Genomic DNA, 21085 nt, shown 5'->3' on the forward strand with positions numbered 1-21085 from the left:
TAAATACATACTTAAAAATCATAAAAGTGAGATGTTATTAAACATTAGGATCATGATTAATGCATCCTAAATCATAATACATGTGTTTTATATAACTTTAACTAAAAAAATAATATCCAATACATCCCAAAATATAGCTATAGGAATATATAGCTGTCTACTGCTATATTTTAGGACAAATGGAGCTAGACAATGTATTATTAAAATTACTTATTTTTCTACTTGAACTAAGGCAACATGTCAGTCTGCAGTAGGGGTAGTACTACAGAGCATCTCAATTCTCGAATTTACTTCTTTACATCTTCTATTCACCTATTTCGAAAGTGCTAAACGTTTTGCTTTTTATAATTTTTTTACATAAACGTTCATTTAAAAAGTTATATTAATTCACCAGTGTGGGCACGCCCTGGAAATATCAGTGCAGAGGGGGGCAGCGTGGTCATCTTGCCCACCCACGAGTCCAGCTTCTAGCCAGCCACAGCCACTGCACGAGCACGAAGCATCGCATCGCGCCCCTGCCCTTTTGTTCCTCCTCCTCCTCCTTGCCACCCCGGAGACCGGTCCGAATTTCTTCTCCTCGACTTCCCTGTTCCGCCACCACCCGGCGCCGTCGCCCATCGCGGCCGCCCGGCCTCCTTCTTCCCCCCGCTCCCGGCGGGCTCCTCTGCCACCGCGGGGGTAGCCGCCGCCGCCGCCGCAGCGCCCAAACCCTAACTCGCTAGAACCCCCCCCCCCCCCCACCCCGGCAATTCCGGGCGCTCGCGTGTACGCGCGCGCGGTCCTCTCGTGTTGACTCCACCTGCAGATCGCCCGAGATGGGATCCAAGGACGAGGGGGCCGCCTCATCCGGCGGCGGGGGCTTCTTCTCGTCGTTCGCCGCCGGCATGCGAAGCTGGGGCACCGCCGTCCACAAATCTGTCAACGGGTGAGTCTCCCCGCGCCGGTCTCAGTTGCCCGCCCCCGTGCCATCTCAGATCCGCCTTCAGCTACTCCGATTTGTGTGAGAAAACCTACCCGGGCTGATCGAGTAGGATTTCAGCCCTCTCGCCCTCGTGATCTGGCGTTTCCGCACCTTATTCAAGCTGATGCTATTGATCCCTGCAAGCGGGGGTTCTAGACGAGTTGTGAACCGCGTGTTTCATTAAATTTCAAGCTCTGGGCTTTAGTGATCGTGGCACCTGTTGACTGGCAACTTTGATCTTATGGCTATAGTTATATTCTGTGCAGATTCCTGTAAGTTATATAGTGTACTTGACAAAAAAAATATAGATATATAGTGGTATGATCTGCGTGTTAAATATGCTAAACCGTGGGCCCGTAGCTCTTCAGGTTCATACTCAATAAGTGAATATTTGGTTAAAACCACACTCCTTTATTTTCTAAATGTTGTACTCGTGTATATATACCAGCTGCTAGCATGTACTGTGATTTGAAATATAATCTATTTTTAACTCTTTAACCTAAAGTAGATACGGTGTTCGTCTGTACTTAAATTCTCATGACACATTTTCAGGTTTGACCTAATGTGAACGAAACCCACTTTGACATGCTTAGCATTTGGTGCCTATTTGCATTATTTTATTAGTTTTTCCCTTTTAGTCTTGAATTCTTCTTGAACTTGCACATTTAGTAGATATGGAAGCTCTGTTGTCAAGGGACTGTTTTTAGTTGCAAATAGAGTATGCCGTTGCTAGGCATTTTTGTAATGAGCAGTTATGTTCTATGCATAGGTTGCTTGGTTATGAGGGGCTTGAAGTTATTAACCCAGATGGAGGCACGGAAGATGCGGAAGCTGAGGCTTTGAAAGGACGATGGAAGCAAGAGGTGAGAATTAGTGAATTAGTGAAGTGATGATAACAAATAGTAATCTTATTTCTTGAAATACAAGCATGTGGTTAGACTGACCATGGTTACTTCATGTTGTCAACTGTGCAATTTTGATTGAGCAACAGTCCACAAATGGTACTAATGTATGGAAATAAACACACACACTCACACACACACACATATACACACACACACCAGCTATGGTATATGTCTTACATACACTAGTTAAGATGAAAATGTTTTAGAATTTTTTTTGTAGCTAAGTTTACTTAGCACACCCACCCCCTATATTTTTATTAACAAATTCTTAGTGATGGATTAATTTTATATCAAGTTTTAGGCTTTTATATAGGATAAATTGGCCAATTGTATTTCAGGAATCTGTACTTCTTTTTACTGACACAACCAACTCTTAATAAAGCTAAATGTCGGGGGCTACTGTAGTGTCATGCATCTCTTAATGATCGCAATAGTCTTTCTTGAACACAAGTTAGACATGACCAACAAAATTGTACTCGGTTTGGCATTAGTTGTAAGCACTTGCATGTTTTAATCATTGCACATGACAAACAGTTAAAACATCCTTTCTTTTACCTGATATCAATGAATTCTTACTACTGCTGGTAAGGATGCTCGTAACTAGCCAGATTCCCCTGTGTTGTGCAGCACAACACAGAAACAAAAACATTTACTGAGTGAAAGATTCCACTGTGCAGTGCAGCACTACACAGAAGTTATAAGTATGCTCTAATACACGGGAGTTTCAAAACCCCTAAAGAATGCCTAACAGAGCTGTAGTATTATTGTTTCTATTTCTAGATTATCTTACATGTCTCCACAACTGTTGTTTTTTATATCTAAAAAAAAAGTCATTTTGTAATAATATATCACACTGAGTCTTCATGATTACCATATGACATTGGTTTTACCTTGATTAATGTTTGAGACTTTGCATAGACTAATGTGATTAAATAGTCTGCCAAAAGTTGACCTGTTTAGTCGGTTGGATGGATCCTGCCTGGTTTATCAAACCAGCTGCATGCCTACTGAAGTCAATTAATTTACATGTTTCACTCATGATCCATATAGTGACATGCTGAGCTTCTATTGTGTTGTTAAAGTACTCTCTCCATCCCAGAAAAAACAAATTTCTGGGGATGAACCTATACACCTAGTTGTCTAGATTCTTCCTCAGAAGTTGATTCTTTTTGGGACTGAAGGAGTAGTTCGCAGCAGCATTATTGAAAAGTCGAACCCTTAATGGTAGCCTCCTTGATCCTTAAAATCTGGTATATCCGATAATTTGCCACTCTCGTACCCTTCCCTAGTCAAGAAACGAGCAGTGTGTATGAGTTAGTTGGTTTCATCAAACGATAATTTTAGTGTATTTTGTACTACTATATGACCTATAATGTCATGGTTTATCAACGTGTTACAACATTCAGTTGGGCTGTTAACTTGCATACATGGTCTTTCTAGATGACGATTAGAACACCTCTATATCTCTGCCGTACAATATTACCGTGTCTGTCACTGCATATGCTCTTCTTGACATTTCGATTAACTTGCAGGATCGTGATAGTTATTGGAAGATGATGCACAAGTACATAGGGTCGGATGTTACATCACTTGTGACACTTCCGGTCATCATTTTTGAGCCGATGACAATGCTTCAAAAAATGGCAGAGGTTTGCACTTTGTACTACTAACTCAAATGCAGAGTAGATCTGGTGATAAATTCCAAGTTTCTATACAGTCTGCTGTTGTTTCTTGGGCATAAATTCCATTATTAATAGTTCACTGAAGCATATATATAGTCATGGACCATAAAGCAACAATTTCTGCACAAGGATACCTGTCATCTCTTTCTGAATGTAGAAGTACCGATGTGGTTAACTGTGATGCAAAGTCATATTATAAAATTGAGGAACAAGAGAATTTTCATGAGATTCCACAATCTATAATTTGTCCAGTCATTCTTTGATCCATCTCTTATCTTTCTGTTTTAAGTCTTGGTAATTGATTGCTAATAATTTTAACTGCTTGTTTTGAATGCAGTTGATGGAATACTGTGAACTTTTAGACAAAGCAGATGAATGTGAAGACCCATACATGCGTATGGTATATGCCTGTGAGTTCGCATCTTCCCTCATGAGCAATGCCTTTACCTCACCATGTACTTCTTGTTTGATCTTTTAACCTAAATTTTCAGCTACGTGGGCTGTATCGGTCTACTTTGCATACCAGCGTACCTGGAAGCCTTTCAATCCCATCCTAGGGGAGACATATGAGATGGTTAACCACCAGGGTATTACCTTTATCGCTGAGCAGGTTAGTGACATGAAACATCGCAATTGCAGAAACATTCTGCAAACATCTTCTGTCAACTAATGGTGTTGGTTCTGCAACTGCATTTCACTCAATAATTTTTAACGCTATTTTCTTAGGTAAGCCATCATCCTCCAATGGGTGCAGCTCACTGTGAAAATGCACATTTTACATATGACATCACCTCCAAGTTGAAGACCAAATTCTTGGGGAACTCTGTGGAGGTTTATCCAGTTGGAAGGTAAATTTCTTGACCTGTGATTATTTCAAGGTTGTGAATAAACCAGCTATTTTATATCCGAAATAATCTTTTTTCTGCATCACAGGACTAGAGTTACACTTAAGAAGTCCGGTGTCATGCTGGAATTGGTACCACCACTCACAAAGGTCAACAACTTGATATTTGGGCGTACTTGGGTTGATTCTCCTGGAGAGATGGTCATGACAAACCTGACAACTGGTGACAAAGTTGTGCTTTATTTCCAGCCATGTGGCTGGTTTGGGTATTTCCTTACCGTCTATCTTACTACACGTCTATCTTACTACATGGCATTTTATATTGTAATTATGTTTCCTTTGTTTTACCATTATATTGAATGGGTCTCTGTTGGGAAGGTGGTGGGATTAATTGAAATATAATGTTTTTTATTTTATTGCCTTTATAATGTATCCAAACCGTTAGTTCGTAATCCTTTTATACCAGCCTTTCTGAGTTTACTTGTCATTTTAGGGCTGGTCGGTATGAGGTGGATGGCTATGTATATAGTGCAGCTGAGGAGCCCAAAATAATGATAACAGGAAAGTGGAACAAGTCCATGAGTTGCCAGCCATGTGATCAAGAAGGCGATCCTCTTCCAGGAACTGAGCTCAAGGAGGTCAGAATTTCTTTGGATACCCATTATTGTGCGGAATATTTCTTATTTATGGGCAAAGTTAGTGTTATAATAATTAAGCTCAAGTCTCAGCTGCTCAAAATTATACTAAAAAAAAATTATACTTTGTCCCAGATATGGAGAGTCGCTCCTACTCCACCGAATGACAAGTACCAGTATACACACTTTGCACACAAAATAAACAGCTTCGATACTGCACCAAAGAAGCTATTGGCATCGGACTCCCGATTGAGGCCTGATAGGTATGCCCTTGAGAAGGGTGACATGTCTAAGTCAGGTTCAGAAAAGAGCAGGTAATAACTCATTCTGTCTTAAATCTACACTGTCTCAGTTTTTCACAGTTCGACCCTGCTTGGAATTTGAGGTGTGCGCCCACTGTCCAATTACCTGACACTTCATTTTTGGAAATCTTCAGGCTTGAAGAGCAACAAAGAGCCGAGAAAAGAACTCGAGAGGCCAAGGGGGAGCAATTTACTCCACGATGGTTTAACATGACCGATGACATCTCCCCTACTCCCTGGGGCGACCTGGAAGTGTATGAATACAATGGAAAATACACCGAGCATCGCGCTGTCATTGACAGCTCAAGTGTGGCCGACGATACAGACGTCACTTCGATCGAATTCAACCCGTGGCAGTACGGCAGCTCATCTTCCCAATGATTTTCACGGGGTCTGAAACTGCATCCTTATTTTTTATTATCTAAAGTGCTTCCGGGCCTTGCTATGCGCTGATTCATCTCAGCAGTTTTCGTGCCTTTGTAGTATTATGACCACCTTTTCCCTTCACGCTGCTACTGTTCAGGAAGTGATTGTGTATTCGATGTAGTCCATATACTGTCGTTAATCTAGCAAAAAAATACAAAATTTACTCGAGCTATTGTTAGTGGTCTGTGCCCATGTACCATCAAGCGTGTCAAGTCCGTCATTTCCGACCAGGCACTTGCACTGTTCTGTCACTTGTGAGCCCATCGACTTGATTGCATTTCTGATCGTTCGCTGTTTCATACTTGCTTGGATTGGAACGTGATACTACCCATTCACGTAATCCTGGTGAAATCCCAGTGCTGCAAAGTCCTAGCATATCCGGTTCTGGACAGATAGCATTTGATCCAGTGCAAGTATATCCACTGCATTTGATCCGATGCTGGACAGAAAGCGTTCGAAGCCTCGCAACAGCAGCCAAAAAGCTGATGAACTACTACTGGCCGCGGTAGCATTGGAAGTGCGTACTTGATCTGAGACGCTGGCAGAGGCAGGCATGGCTGCGGATTAAATCATGGCAGGCGGTTGTGGGTCATTGTGTTCGATGGGCGGCACTAATGGCGTTGTTCGGTGATGAATGTGGTGTGGGCCTGCGTGTCTTGGCGTCTTGCAGCTACGGCGATGCGTTTGGTACAGCCGGTCCCGGCTTTACCAAATGGCAGCTTAACCTCAACTCTCCCAGGGTCGGGTCGGGTCAGGTCAGGTCACTAATAATGCGCCTGCTGCTAACTCCTTGTCCAAGTACTCCGTACTCCCCCATAACCCATTTTTCTCGCTTCAGTGAACCGGCACCAAACGATCATTTACATCTTAACATTTCGAAAGGTAATGGCAGAAAGAAAACCAAAAAAAAAAAAAAAACAAGCTGCTACGAGCAAGCACCTTCAGAAAAAAAAAATTTCCCTGCAAGGATCCAGCAATCAACTTGTTGGCCAGGCACGGAAGTTCTCTGAGCTGGGCAGGAGAGGAGAGGGGGGGGGGGGGGGGGGGGCAAAAATAAAAGAAATAAAAAGGGACAAGAAGATAAAGGTCACGTGGAGTGCGTCGCGAACGAATGACGCGAGGAGGAGCGGTGGCCGCGCCACTTGTCGCGTTGCTCCCATGATTGGATCAAGCGTGTGTGGCGTCCCATGATGGACCTGTCACGAACACTCGAATTCAGATCACTTCTGCTGAAACCTGGCCGTTGCAACTGATCAAACCGGTGGACTGGATTGGAAGAAACCCTCCCGGCCCAGTTCATACTTCCATTTCAACCAAAAGCGCATGTACTGGCACCACCTCCTGTGACCTGATTCAAGCTACTGTGGCCACTTCGCTTCTTCAGTGGTCACACATCGCCACACTCCATAGGACACATAGCTGAACTTAGCAGCGCCTGCCAATCTGTCATGAATAATAGATTGCTACTGTATTCTGCAATCTGCATGCTACTTCTTTCAGAAATTTTTAGTTAGGCAATTGGGGATGATCATGTTGGTTTATAATACGAATATAAACCGGTCCTCTTTGCACGGGATTGGTGGTGGGCACTGTGGTCTTAACGTGTGATCCAACAAGCCCGGAGAGCCGGAGACGGAGGAGGAGAGCACCCAACTGTCTCTCTCTGCTCTAGCTGGACGGCCACCATCTCCAACCCAAACCACTTCAGTCAGATCAGGAGATGGACCACTCCTCCTCGCCCCTCTCTCCCCTACCACCCTCTCCCAAATGCCTTCCCCAATAAAACCATCGCCATCACAAGACATTCACTCTACACACCCACGAAAAGAAAAAAAGCAAAAGCGACGAAAAAAAATTTCACACACATGCGCTGCAATGGTGCACCGTCTTTACAAGGACTCCCATCTCATCTCATATCGTCACACACACCGTTCGGGCTCCGCCGTCACCGCCTCCACTACAAACAATCGCTCAAGTATAAGAAAACCAATCGATCTTAAAAAAATTCCTAAGAAAACACTATTAGTCTGTCAGGCTTGACGGTGTCACACACACATGCACCCCGTGTAGCACGTACACTACACCCTGTTGCTGGGCTGGCCCAGCGCTCACGCGCGTACGGTTCACACGACAGCACACACGGCGCACGAGCGGATCATGCCCGTACCGAACGAGAGAACATGCAGACCCGCCGTTCTTTTCGCGCTCGGGCTAACGAAGAAACCGCAGTGACGCGCCGCGCCGCGCCGGCTCCCCCGCCGGATCACGGTGCGATCGCAGCAAATTCACGGAGAAAATGGCTCGTTTTCCTCGGCTGGCTGGCGGGGTGGTCAGTCCGGTACGAGTCCCTCTCGCTTTCGGTTTTCGGGGGGGGGGGGGGGGGGGGGGGGGGGGGGCGTCTGGCTCGTGGCCTCCCCTGCTTGCTTGGTTAGGGGAGACGGGGACCAGCAGCAGCGCCCAGTTTAAAATGTTTTGAATGCCACATGCCTCCATGTGTACTTGGAGGCGACGCGAATTATTGGCTGCCTTCCGGTGTGCAGCTTGGATTTGGATGGATCATGGATGGGGTTTTGGATGAGAGGGCCTCATGCAGGAGAGGGAATCTCCCGCTTCGGATAGATGGAGATTAGTAGCTTTTAGGCGCTTAGCTAGGGGGTGTCTTATCTCCTAGTAGATCCAATTAGTCCAGGTAATTCTCAGAGGTGACACTTGACACTAGCTCCTCCAGTCTCAAATATGTCACTCCTGTTCCTGATGAGTTGCATTGAGATAATTTTGTAGGATTTTTTATGTTTATCTCGATAGGTTGTCAAAGTGGCAATTCATCCGAGTAAAAACAGGCATAGATCGATCGATGCACAGGTGTTTTCCTATTACTGTCTGATCATAGTATGCCGTTAGCTGTGGGGCCCTGCAGAACGGAATCTATGCATGCACACATCATCAAGCAGGCGAATAAACCCCACATCTGAGCTGAGCTAAGCTGAGCATGCTGTGCCTAATCCAGATGCAAAAGCAGCCACTTAATTTGCATTTTGCAGCGCGTTCCTGGAAGTAGAACCCCACTTGCAACTTTTCATATCGCTGTACTTGCACCCCCAGTAGTCAGTACATGTCAATTTAGCTGTAAATTTGCCCCTCCCCTCTCTTTTTCGGCATGAAACAGATGGATTTGGATGTGACCACCAAGGAAAGAATATACCATTCATACATCTCTTTCGTTACACTACGGAAAAGGGAGGTAAACAAAGACGTGTATACATGTGAAGTCGGCTTAGGCCCCTTCCCAAAAATTTTTAGGAGAGGGATCACATCACACATACGGTCACATATTTGAAATATTAAAAGTCGTCTAATTACAAAGCAAATTTTAGATTTTACCTAGAAATCGCGAGACGAATCTTTTGAGTCTATTTAACATGTCATTAGCACATGTTGGTTATTGTAGCACTTATGGCTAATCAATGTACTAATTAGGCTTAAAAGATTCGTCTCATGATTTTCCCCATAATAGTTTTAATTTTCATCAATATTTAATGCTCTATTTAGATGTTCAAATATTCGATGTGATGTTTTTGGAAAATGATTTTGGGAAGGCCTTAGTTATCTTCAGTTGCAAATTTGGAGAGATTCCAGAGTAATTCTAGTGGAAATAATTTTCTTTTGCTAGTGTCACTAATCTTTTGGTATTCTTGATTGCTTCAGTACTTATGTGATAATTGTATGTGGTTCAACTATTTAGAGAGAACCCATATGTATTTTTTTTGAAGGAAGATACTTTTTCAACGGGATAGTGTCAGTATAAATTAATGCTCTTAGACTTGTAATGATATGAGTTGTTAAAAGAAACGCCCAACAGCATCCAAAGAATACATTTTTGGTTATTTAAAGAAACAATTTTTTTTGTCATGTGATCTGATCACAGCTCTAACTTTAAGCGTACCAATCCATGTGATTTCCCAACCTGGCTACATTTGCTCAACAAAAAGAAGAATTAAAAAAATGTAATTAGAGGTGAAAAATATTATTTGATCTAATGGCCTAGGGGGAACTAGGCGTGACCTGTTCCTCCAGGAAGCAACAACCTGTTCTTGTAGAGTAGCATGAAGGTAGCATGTGACTGAGGCTCCCTTCACATGACGCCTTACTTTTCTTCTAATCAATGTGGGAGGAACCAGTCTGGTAATTTTGTAATCACTTGTCTTTGCTTTAAAGAACAAAAATATTCATTCACCAAGTGGAGATTTGTGTATATAGATTTATAGTGCTCTGAAAAGATAGCAAGGATTTTGGAAAAGTATATTCATGCCAGTTGGTATAGGGCAGCTAGCTAGCTCACTTTGTTAATCTCTCACCGCCAATAGCACTGGTGGATAATCTTAGGTAGGAGATAGCTAGGCAACTTTCTAGATCAAGGTGAAAGTGCATTAATGATGAGCTTAAAAAAATTAGCCAATTTTAAGCTCATGGCAATATACGTTCACTGAAAAGGTCAACTCATTAATTGCCCTCTTACATGCCAATGTATCAAACTAGTCAACCCTTGAACTATCTATTGTAAAACACTTAAACCCCTCTATAGTTTCACATATATTTGATAGATACAAAATTGTGTGCAATATAATACAGTTTGTTGTGTCATGGCCTTGTCTAGTGACTTTAATCTCTCACACCTGTCCTAAGAAAAACAATCAATATCATCTAAACTCACCGTAGTTTTAAATTGAGAATGTAGCTATGCATTGTAGTGGATTTCACACCCAGAGGGACAAGATTTCCCCTGCTCCAAGCAGCTACTAGGAAAGCCATTTTGATCAAAGCATGTGATGAGACACTGAAGCCCACACCTCCCATGTGAGCTACTATCTTCACTTGTTAAACCCTTTCTTGAACCCCTCCCACTCCAATGATCCAATGTCACATTTCCACTATATAACATAAGAAAACTTGACAAAAGAAAATTTCAATAGAAGCAGTAGCATTAATCAAATAGGTGCCACCATTTTCCTCTTGTCTTAGTTGGGAAGTTGGTGAGAGTGGCAGCTACTGCTCCCCAGTGCAGACAAGCAATGTGATGCACGCCTCATTATTCCCTTTTCCCTCCAAAGATGGGACCCTAATTAGAGGGGGGAGAACACCTTAATGATTAGCAAATTTCTTAGTAAAAAGCGTTTTTTAGCACCACAGAATCTTGTGGTCAGTGAGGCTGCACTCTCACCTTCCATAAACTATATAGACACAGTGCTTGTCTAATGTCACTAATAACTCTGCTATAACATTCAGAACGGTGGGAGTCCTTCAAAATGCATCAGCTGTAACTCCTGTTTGCTCTGAATTTCTGAAAAAAAACTGCAGCCAAAAATGATGGAATTTCGTGTGGGTATGCTTTAAGGGTGACTCAGGCTAGCGTCGTCGTCTTCCTGTTTTTATTTTTTGATATCAAGATTGGAGCCAACCACCGGGCGATTCTGACCATCTAACAGATCGGCCGTCAAATTGAGATCGCTCCAGCTGACACTAATAATCAATATTATTCAGTGTAGACTTGAGGCGACTGTGACCTTTTCTATTTTCTGAAGCTTTCTATGATTGCGGTTAGATCCAACATTGTCATCACAAGTCTGCATGTGACACTTAGCTTCTCCCTAACTATCTGTCACGTAATTTGCTCTGCATTTGTTGCTTGCTTAGTCACAGCTAGATTAAAAAAACATGTAGCACAAGCATGTGAATATACCATCCACTGTCTACCTTCTCCCCCTCACTCTCCAGCGTATCATGTGGTATCTATACACCAAGATTTCAATAAGAGAGAGAGAGAGAGTCTGTGTGTATGTCTATGTGAGAGAGAGATAGAGAGAGAATAGAGAGGGTTGTGTGGCTTGTAAGCAAAAAGCTCAAAGGTCCACTTTGAGAAGCAAGGCAAAACCAGTAGGAAAAGCAGAAAGGGAGGTGGTCCAGATCGATTAATTAGAAGCACCTTAAATACATTGGGTTTCCTGGCATTTAGACCTGTGAAGCAACTGGCATGGATGGCATCTTACTTAAGAACCACAAGAACAAAATTCTGGCACTTGGGGGGTGAATACATGCATGCTGTAGCTGAGATGGATGCACCTGTACGCCATGGACAGCGATCGGCATTTAGGCCGGGAGCTTTCAGACGCGGTGTGGCCTCTCCATCCCAGGATATGGCACCGGCTCTCCCTCTCTCTCGCCCACAAATTACCCTAAAGCCAGCCTCAATGTATAGTTTTTTTATAGTTACCAAGACGGTAAACTAGTTAACCGAGTCAGATGAGTTTTATAGGGATGAAACTGTTCTCTTATCTTACGAAACTCCTTCATTTAATAACACTGTCAAGTTAGCAGTTTGCTGATATGTCACTTTGTTTAGAACATTTTTTCCATCCTTAAGGAGACATCATAAGTTACCACTGTTTTCTATACAAAATTTGATACCTTCTAGTACCTAAGGTATCATAGTATCTCCTCAATGATAAGAAAATTACTCATTTATTTAACATACATGACACCCTTATAAAACATGTATTGAGACTGGCCTAACTACTGCTGTTACGTGATCATCGGCAGTGTACGCCACAAACGGAACCGGCGCACGTTCCCGCATTGGGGCGTCGCTCATTTGGGCGCGTGGAAGTGCTCCATTTCGCCTATTGAACGAACATCTTTTTATTATTTTTCCGAACGCTATCCTTTTCCCTCCTCTGTCACTCTCTTATTCTTCTTCCTCCTTTTTTTTTTCTTTTTTGTTTGTTTGGGGAAGATTAGGCCAACTGAACAAACTGCTTATTTTGGGGGTGCTCTAGCTCCTGCCAACCAAGACCAGATGACGATTAGCTTTCTCTTTGTGTGGTTGAGGATTGTGCAGTAACAAGTTGATTACTGACAGTTAACAGTCACTGTACGTATCGTATAGTAGTGGTGTAGATTAGTGGCGGCGAATGGCAATGCACGTTGAGCTAACCGCTGCTCCAAGTAATCATGCACCAGTGCATGATTAAAATACGTCAACGATCTTGAGGGTGAGAACAAACGTATTTGTAAACTAAAAATGTTTTATTTATAAATAAAACTTTCATATATGTTTCTTAGCAAGCTAAAACCAAAACTAAAAAAAACTAAAATCAACTTTAAATTAAAAATTGAAAATTTAAATTTTAACCTATAAACATAAGCAGGAGTGATAAAGACGAGAGTGTTATGCTTCGAGTGGTACGGGAAAAGCCCTGATTATTTATCTTTCCATCGAACGGGTGTTCCCCCGTACTCTCCTCACTCGGCAAGCCGATCATTACTGTTTCCATGGACCACACTACTGTGTAGCCGAGCCATGTGGCGTATTAGAGCGAGATTTCGCCTGATATAAACCCCAACCACACTAACAATTAATCACTCTTCTGCATGTGACACACAACATTTTAGTTGTTTTTTTAAACTTATACCCCACATAATTATATGATAGTCCTGATCTGTAATTAATCTGATGTTATTTACACAGAAATCAGTCTATGCACATCCTTTCAGTTTTGTCCAGATGACTGATTTGATCCTAATTAAAGCTGGTGTTCACCACCGATATGATCCTGGGGCGATTGGGGATTGTACTGCATAACCTTGGTGGGCAACGGGAAAGGTGTTACGCAAGAGAGACCGGTAATTAATAAAGGCCACATGGCTAGTCCATGGAGGTTGTCACCCAGGCTAATTGGTAGTAGTAGTAGGAGGAGGAGAGGTTTTTCATCGTGCACGGGGGAGAAGAAGAAAAGAAGTCCAGATCCTCTATAGCATTGTTTGTTTATAAAGAGAAGAGTCTAGATTCTCTATAACTCACTGACATATGAGCCTCACGTATTATTAGGTCTATATGTAGTCGAGAGGTAAGTAGAAAAAATAGATGGAGATCGACGAGAGACGAAAGATACCATATTTTTATTTTTACTTATACTTATAAGCTTTTAAACCTTAAATTTAGAATCAACTTTAAGTTTTTTTCATATTTTATTTACATTCTTTACTTTTAGAAATAACAACATATATAAAAATTTTAATTCATAAATTATTTTTTACTTTTAAATAAGCTATTTGACAATTTTCTCATAAAAATGCTAGACAACGAGGGCGGAAGGAAGGCTTTGCTGAAGAGACGGAGGAGCAACCGCAACCAGCTAGCTGCCTGCGCAAGTTGCAGGCAGCAAGCTCCCCGTTTGGTGTGGTGCCGTGGGCTGGCCGTGTGTGTGATACACTGATACTGCTCTCCTTTTTTTTTCCCGCGGTCTTCTCCTCGTTGCTTGCCTTTCCAAGCCTCGGCTCTCCCCGTTGCCGGCCTTACACGTCAAGCAAGCTCCCCTCCCGTAGACCCACGTTTTCCTGTGGCCGGCCACCGCGCGCCACCGGCACGCACCGAGACGACCGGTCTGTCACGCCCACTGCCACTGACGGGTGGGCCCACCGCTCGCTTGCAGTGAAAATGGAAATGCCTGGAGTCAAAGGACAATTATGTTTTATTTTATTTAAGTATTAGGGTCGAGACGTTGAATACAAGTGATAGTAATATTTATATGAAAAAGCTTTCACATGGTGCAAGAAAAATAGTGATTTTAGCTAAATTATTGGTTTAGAGTAGTAACGGTTTATCATCTGAGACTAGTCGAAAGGAAACATATACATATGAAAAAGCAAGATATGTAGGTTATTTTATTTCCATTAACAATGGCAAGTGATAACAAACAAAGAGAGAGGCATGAAATACGATGCTGCCTATTTGTGTAAATGATGATGCATGGACAGCTAGCGTGTTAAGTAAAGCTTGCCAAATTCCTTTTTTTCGATGAGGCAATGTCATGTAGATTTGGGTGGTAGGGATGCTTATTGAAAATTTTTCGGTATACGGTAAACCATTGAAAACAACTGTTGGTAGCAGCAGCAGATATTAAGTCTATATGATATTGTTTGACTTTCTACAAATTATCAAAGTACATTCTAGTCATTGTGATCTCAACAAAACATATGATATACTCATCTATTTTAAAATGTAATATGCTTTAACCTTTCCTATCGAGATGCTAGTGAATATATGTGTGTCTATATATATATAAATATATAAAATACATTTATTAATAAATGAATCTAGTTAAGATTAGAAAATTTTACAATATAAAAATAAATGTAGTATTACTACTGGCTCAAAACTTGTCACTTAAATAGAAAAAGAAATACAATGCGGTCGAATGCTCAAATATGAAAAAGAAAGAGTAGTATCTGTGCCTATAAGTAGTATTGCCCCCGTTTTATATTGTAAGACTTTCTAGCCTTGTCTACGATCATCAATTAATAAATGTATATAATTTATATATATGTCTAGATTAATTAGCATCCATATAAATCTAGATAAGGCTACAAAGTTTTATATTGTGAACACAACGGAGGGAGTAATAAACATCTTTTTGGCCCTTAGTATTGCATTATCACTTTCATGGTTCTGTGTTTTTACTTATCCCTCACGTCCGTATACCTTGGCTGAAAATCTTGAAAATCCTCCCACCTGATCGAAACCTTGTTAGGCAAATTCTTTGGTTGTGGATAAAGTTTTGGTCACTCGTACTTCAAATAACTAAAGTTTTGGAATTCAACAAATTTATTTTTTTTGAAAAATTCTGACCAAAATCAAATGAAGTATGGAGAAATTTGCTAGAAACTATTCTATTAGCTTAATTGAAATTTTGGTTGAAAATATAGTTAAAATACCAAATTCATAGTTTTAATTGAGGATAGAAATACTAAAACATTAATGATTTCGGCAATGTGGCCGCTTCAAAATTTTGATATTTAAAATTATATTCCATTTGAGCTTTGATTAGGTTAACTAATGCATTTTTCCTACCATACACATTGCCATGCTCAGTTGAACAACTTATTCCCAATTCTTTTCAGCTGAATGGATGAGTGGACGATGGATTACATGATTTTGTGATAATATTTGAGGGTTAAAAATTAAATTAACGATTACAAAGTTGAAAAGGCTTACTTCGAGGATGTATCCTAGCATAAAGCATTTGCAAAACAAATAAACACCCCCATCAACACAAGTACTCCCCAAACAGAACAATGAAACAGTTAATGAAAGCCATTTCGAAAGCAAAGGGCACTAGTGTATGTACTTCAGGAGCTCAGGGTAGCCCGGCTGCTAGCTTAGATCTCTGTCAGCTTTTTATGGACCGATGAACGCACAGATCGGAACAAAAGGAGAGGACATGGCGTCGCAGCAACGATTGGTATATATCATTAGCATGGCCTAGGTAACCAAAGGTGAGTGACATCCCTTTCCAAGAACGTTTGGTATCTTTGGCGTTTTTACCCTCTTTTGGCTGAAAAAATGATAAGAGGAAAACAATCTTCGTTGCTAGTAGTTGCCTCTGCAGTTCACGTGCAGGCAGGCAGGCAGGCAGCCAAATCTTTCCCCTTCCCATCACTCTGCTTTTTTTTGTGTGTTCCTCTCAATTTGTTTTGTTTATCGCCCAGAGCATAAATTCCTAGACTAGAATACGGATGGACCAAATTAGCTTTGTTTGTACCAAATTTGATAAGGACACTTGGAATAAACCAAAGAAAGGGAGGTTATATCGGGAAATTAACATATGTGTAGAGAGAGAACGTCCTGTATGGGCACAACATGTGCATCTTGCACTCCTAATATCATATTAAATACTAGTATTCCATACAAATTTTTATATGATACCGTTAATTTTTAAATCTACGTTCGAAAGTTCGTCCTATTCAAAATTTATATTAAAATATAAAAAATTTTAAGGCATATTTAAAGTTTCTATAATAATAAATCATATCATAACAAAATAATTAATAATTATATTTTTGAATAAGATAAATATTAAATATGGATCTAAAAGTTAACAACTTCGTATAAAAAATATGGAGAGAGTATATGGTTAAGTAGATTGGGCGTTTGCAACCACAGGGGAAGGGAAAATTAGGGGATATATATAGAACATACTTAAGAATAATAAAGTGTCATCCGTGATGGAAATCATATGGAATCGGGACTCAAGATAAATAGTAGAAACTGATTCTTATTGTGATGCTTCATTCGAAAAAAATGCACAGTTTTTTAACATAGAGAGACGATAGATGATGATTTACTACAATATGAGAAAAGAAAATTCTATTGAAACTACAAAAGAGATTAAAATCAATATGGATCATTTTGAATGACTTGAATATTGAAGGCTTAAACGTAGATGGTGCTCTCAAAATTTCCTAGTTTGAAAAATACACCGCTTTTCTAGTCTTTTCTTCTGAGTCCATGTTGGCATATTTTGGTGCTATGATAAATTAAAGGGTAATACAACGCTTGTAGCCATCTTCGATGAGAAATTGGCTGCATTTGCATGACATCCTGCAGTCATTCTAAAACTTTAAGCGATTGATTTGCCGCTGCAAGCAACGCACATTGCGTCAATATATATGGTATAATCATGGCAGGCATGATATATAGTATGTGGACCATACTCTTGCAACGACACATTGTAGCACACTTGAAAACACTTCCTCAAGTAGCGTCTGGACCAGCGTTTTCAGAAAGTTGCGTAACTTCGATATCACATATCCGGGTTACAGCCATAACCGGTCATGTGCACGTCACTGCTTCTTCTATGTATTTTTTTTTTTGTTACTTCCGTACAAAGATGGATTTAAATTAGAAATCTGAATAAATTAGATAGATATTTAATTATCTTTCATACTAATTTTTAACATAGAATTCTAGTGATGGCTCGATAGAGACTCTCACGGTTCCAACAAAATTAGCGATGCCTCGAGTCTTCTCTGTTCGCATGATAAATCCATCCTTCTACTAACGATCGATCAAGGGCGGATCTAAGTGTCGCCCTGATGAGTTTGGCACCACCAAATTTTTTTAATCTAAGTTATATATGTATGTGAAAAAATAAAAGGAAAAAAGACAAATACTTTCTTAATAATATGCGATAGTGAATTTTAGATTAAATTTAACTTATATTGTATGTTTGATATAATGTATTTATGATAAAATTATATAAATAGAACTATATCTAAACTAAAATTGTAGATAAGCCATTGCGATCGATCCAGCCAGTGGATTGCAAGTAAGAGTACGTGATGCACGTTGCCAATACCATCCCTGGCCCACCACCGGGCACCGGGTGACCGGCGGCCGGGCCAACGACCAGCTCGCCTCTCGTCGCCGTGGTCTCGCGCGCGAACGCATGGATGCGTGCATGGAAGTGGTCTGCCCCACACGTCGGCTCCAGCAAATCCAGCCATATATCTGCACGCGTGTCTTCATCAGCCTGGCCCTATACGTGCCAATATTTATATCTGCATATGGCATTCTGGCTCTGCCTCTTCTGTAGGAGTATTTTTGCTGTAAAAAGGAACGGAAAAGATCGTGTCAGATTGGTGCGTGTCCCTTCAAGCTTAGTCCGTGTCTGATGTCTCATGACACGTTCTTTTAGTAGCGTGTGCATGCATGGGACCCTGTCTGATCGAGCCCTAATGATGTGCCCATGCAAATAAGTATCATGCGGCTCAGGCCATACTAGTACCAAAAAAATCAAACGTTTGATTAATAGCAAAAATGTCAAAGTAATAATATGGCTCATGGTCTAATGACCACAGTTTGTCGAAGTTAATGTAGTTGTGAAACCCATGGTCTCACGACGCTTCGCGGAACTCCAGTGTCTCAAGCAATGTGTAAACATAATTTATTTAAAATATAATAATTATATAGCCTTACCTAAAATCATACTAGATATTAAGACGTGTGACCCATTGTAGTCTTAGACCACTACTAGTTAAGACTCCGGGATGCCCTAAGTTGTCAGCTGATCAAACGTATACTGTCATGGAAGGCGCCATTGTCTGTTCATGCATGGCCTGATTGCAAAGAGAAAAGGTTCTCTTTTTCCCATCAAGTGTGTCAAGGCGGCAGGCGTACGACGGAATTACTACACGCTTAAAGCCATCACTAATAACTGAAAGAGGAGGGAGGCAGCAGGGTCCTACATGGTTAACAACTGCCGCAATATTGCTGCACGTACGGTAGTGTACCAGCCAAAAAAGCCATCGTTGGATGCTCTCTCTGACCGGTGGGCCCGTGGGTCCCTCTTACTATCACGTCATGATGTGCACGTTGATCCAAGCAAACGAGCGTGCAGGATTGGTGTTGCTAGCAAGCTACGTATGTGTATCATATCTGCGTGAAACGGTAGAGCGATCACACGGCGCAACACCGGCGTACGGACGTACTGTATTGGCCGGTTGATCGACCGATCTCGGTCATCCGATCGACGAATCAAGTCGTTGTACGAGTAGCTTTTTGGCTGAAAGGAACGCACCTACACGGCCCGATTCATCCGTCAACCGGCACGGCACGTACATGTGCACGCATGGCTTGGCATGAAAAATGTGCCGTGGCTAAGTTATCTCCACTCGACGTACTTCTTTGCTAAGGTCAGCATCAGCATGTAATGTACGTACTTTATGGAAAATGTACGCCCTAAGTTTTCTTTTCCTTTCCTAAACAGCGATAACCAGGTGGAAAGTGAATTCCTGAATTAAATAACTGGCACGTTATATATTGAGGGATGAACCGAGATCCGATCGATCGATCGATCGATCGAGCAGGTTCATGTTCATTTGTTGCAATCCACACCTGCCGCAGTATAGATGGACGTACAGTAGTAGTACGTGTTAAGTGGAAGTGGGCGCCCACCATCTGCACACCTCGGCCACGCGACTGATGTCACGCACGCAGGCACGTACGTCCTCGCCGCGCACCGGCACCGCCACGATGCCTCCCGGGGATCCAGAAGTCCTACCTGTCCTCCCACGTGTCACGCGGGTCCCACGCGACGTCAACGTGTGGCCCCCACGCCGCCAAAAGCCCTCACTCCCACCGCACCGCACCGCACACGGACCGACCCCCCGCATCCGCCGTCGGTCTCTCTCCGCGCCGCTCGCCCGCCCACCGTCTCTCTCCTCCCCCTGTCGCTGACCAATTGGGCCCACCACAAGGGTGATCCTTATCCCCCCACCCGAGCACGTCGTGGACTCGCCGTCAGTGCTCCCGTCGAGGCGCCGTCGCCTCCCGCGGCCGGCGGGGCCGCCACGTGCGGCGGGCGGCGGCGTCGTCGCTGACGGCGGGCGGCGACGTACCGTCGTACCCCTCCTCCACCACCACCACCTGACGCGACGCCACGGAGAGGGAGAGGCCCCCCCCCGGCGGAAATTCAGGGTGATTGGACCTAGAGACTTTATTAGTCTCAGTCATATTGAATATTTAGACATTAATTAGAAGTATTAAATATAGATTATAAATCCACCTCATACTCTGGACTATATTGCGAGACGAATCTATTGAACCTAATTAGTCTATGATTAGCGATAAACATGTACTAATCGTGGATTAATTAGGCTTAAAAAATTTATCTAATGTGATAGAATTTATTTATATAATTAATTTTATTATCAGATTATATTTAATATTTCTAATTAACGTCAAACATCTGATGTGACAATAGACTTAAAAAAAAAGTTCTCTCGATCCACCCCGCCGCTGAATTCAACGGGAGACGTCAACGTCCAAACCTTTCCCTTTTCCCTTCCCCATCTCGGACGGACGCTTTCCGATCGTCCAATAAGAAAAGCGCAAGAAAACAGAAAACTGCATTAAATTTTTCATTTCTTCTGGGATCGTACATGATGAAACCGAGAGCGATTTAATAATAAGGGAAATAAAAATGTTTCTTGTTGTGATTATCCATCGCTTCCGTGGGGTGGGAGATAACGAGGGCCATGAAAATTTCCGGCCAAAAAGTGACCGGAGGAGGAGGTGGGGAGCAGGATAGGACGGCGGATAAGCGTAGGGGAAAAGGACCCAATCGGAGGCGTACCGCGCCGACACGTATGCGCCTTTATTTCTGACGTGGTAGCATACAAACAATATTGAAACTGTCACTTTAGTTAGTTTTTATTAGGATAAATTGAAATTGGCATAATTGTGGAGATATATATCACATATTATATATCTTACCATTCATTTATTGTGACTTTTTTAGTGACATGCACAAAATTAGTCTACATCTACTTAAGTGACGAGAGGACTTTTCCTAAGAAAATGTGCTACTTCCTCCATCTTAAATACAACGCATATTTTGTTTCATTGATGAATTCGATTAAACATTGCTCTATTAATATATCGTTTATATGATACAAAAGTACTCCCTTTGATCAAAATATTTTTCATTTAGAAAA

General features: G+C 41.9%; 1 protein-coding gene across 1 annotated transcript; it reads left to right on the forward strand.

Annotated features, from left to right (window-relative positions):
- Positions 1–480: 480 nt before the first annotated feature.
- LOC102711787 (oxysterol-binding protein-related protein 3C-like) lies at positions 481–6006 on the forward strand. Its single transcript, XM_006649776.3, has 10 exons — positions 481–925; positions 1731–1824; positions 3399–3515; positions 3886–3958; positions 4040–4158; positions 4275–4396; positions 4482–4658; positions 4886–5030; positions 5163–5341; positions 5464–6006. Exons 1-10 carry the CDS (start codon positions 816–818, stop codon positions 5708–5710), a joined length of 1383 nt encoding a protein of 460 aa, XP_006649839.1. The 5' UTR covers positions 481–815; the 3' UTR covers positions 5711–6006.
- The last annotated feature ends 15079 nt before the right edge of the window (positions 6007–21085 follow it).

The sequence above is a fragment of the Oryza brachyantha genome, chromosome 3 (genome assembly GCF_000231095.2).
Source record: "Oryza brachyantha chromosome 3, ObraRS2, whole genome shotgun sequence".
Taxonomy (NCBI): Eukaryota; Viridiplantae; Streptophyta; class Magnoliopsida; order Poales; family Poaceae; genus Oryza; species Oryza brachyantha.

Bases quoted from the DNA above. Each gene is read 5' to 3' on its own strand.
- LOC102711787 (XM_006649776.3), top strand. From the start codon at position 816: ATGGGATCCAAGGACGAGGGGGCCGCCTCATCCGGCGGCGGGGGCTTC. The intron at 3,516-3,885 runs GTTTGCACTTTG...TTTTGAATGCAG, and splicing joins TGCTTCAAAAAATGGCAGAG to TTGATGGAATACTGTGAACT. The intron at 5,342-5,463 runs GTAATAACTCAT...GGAAATCTTCAG, and splicing joins TCAGGTTCAGAAAAGAGCAG to GCTTGAAGAGCAACAAAGAG.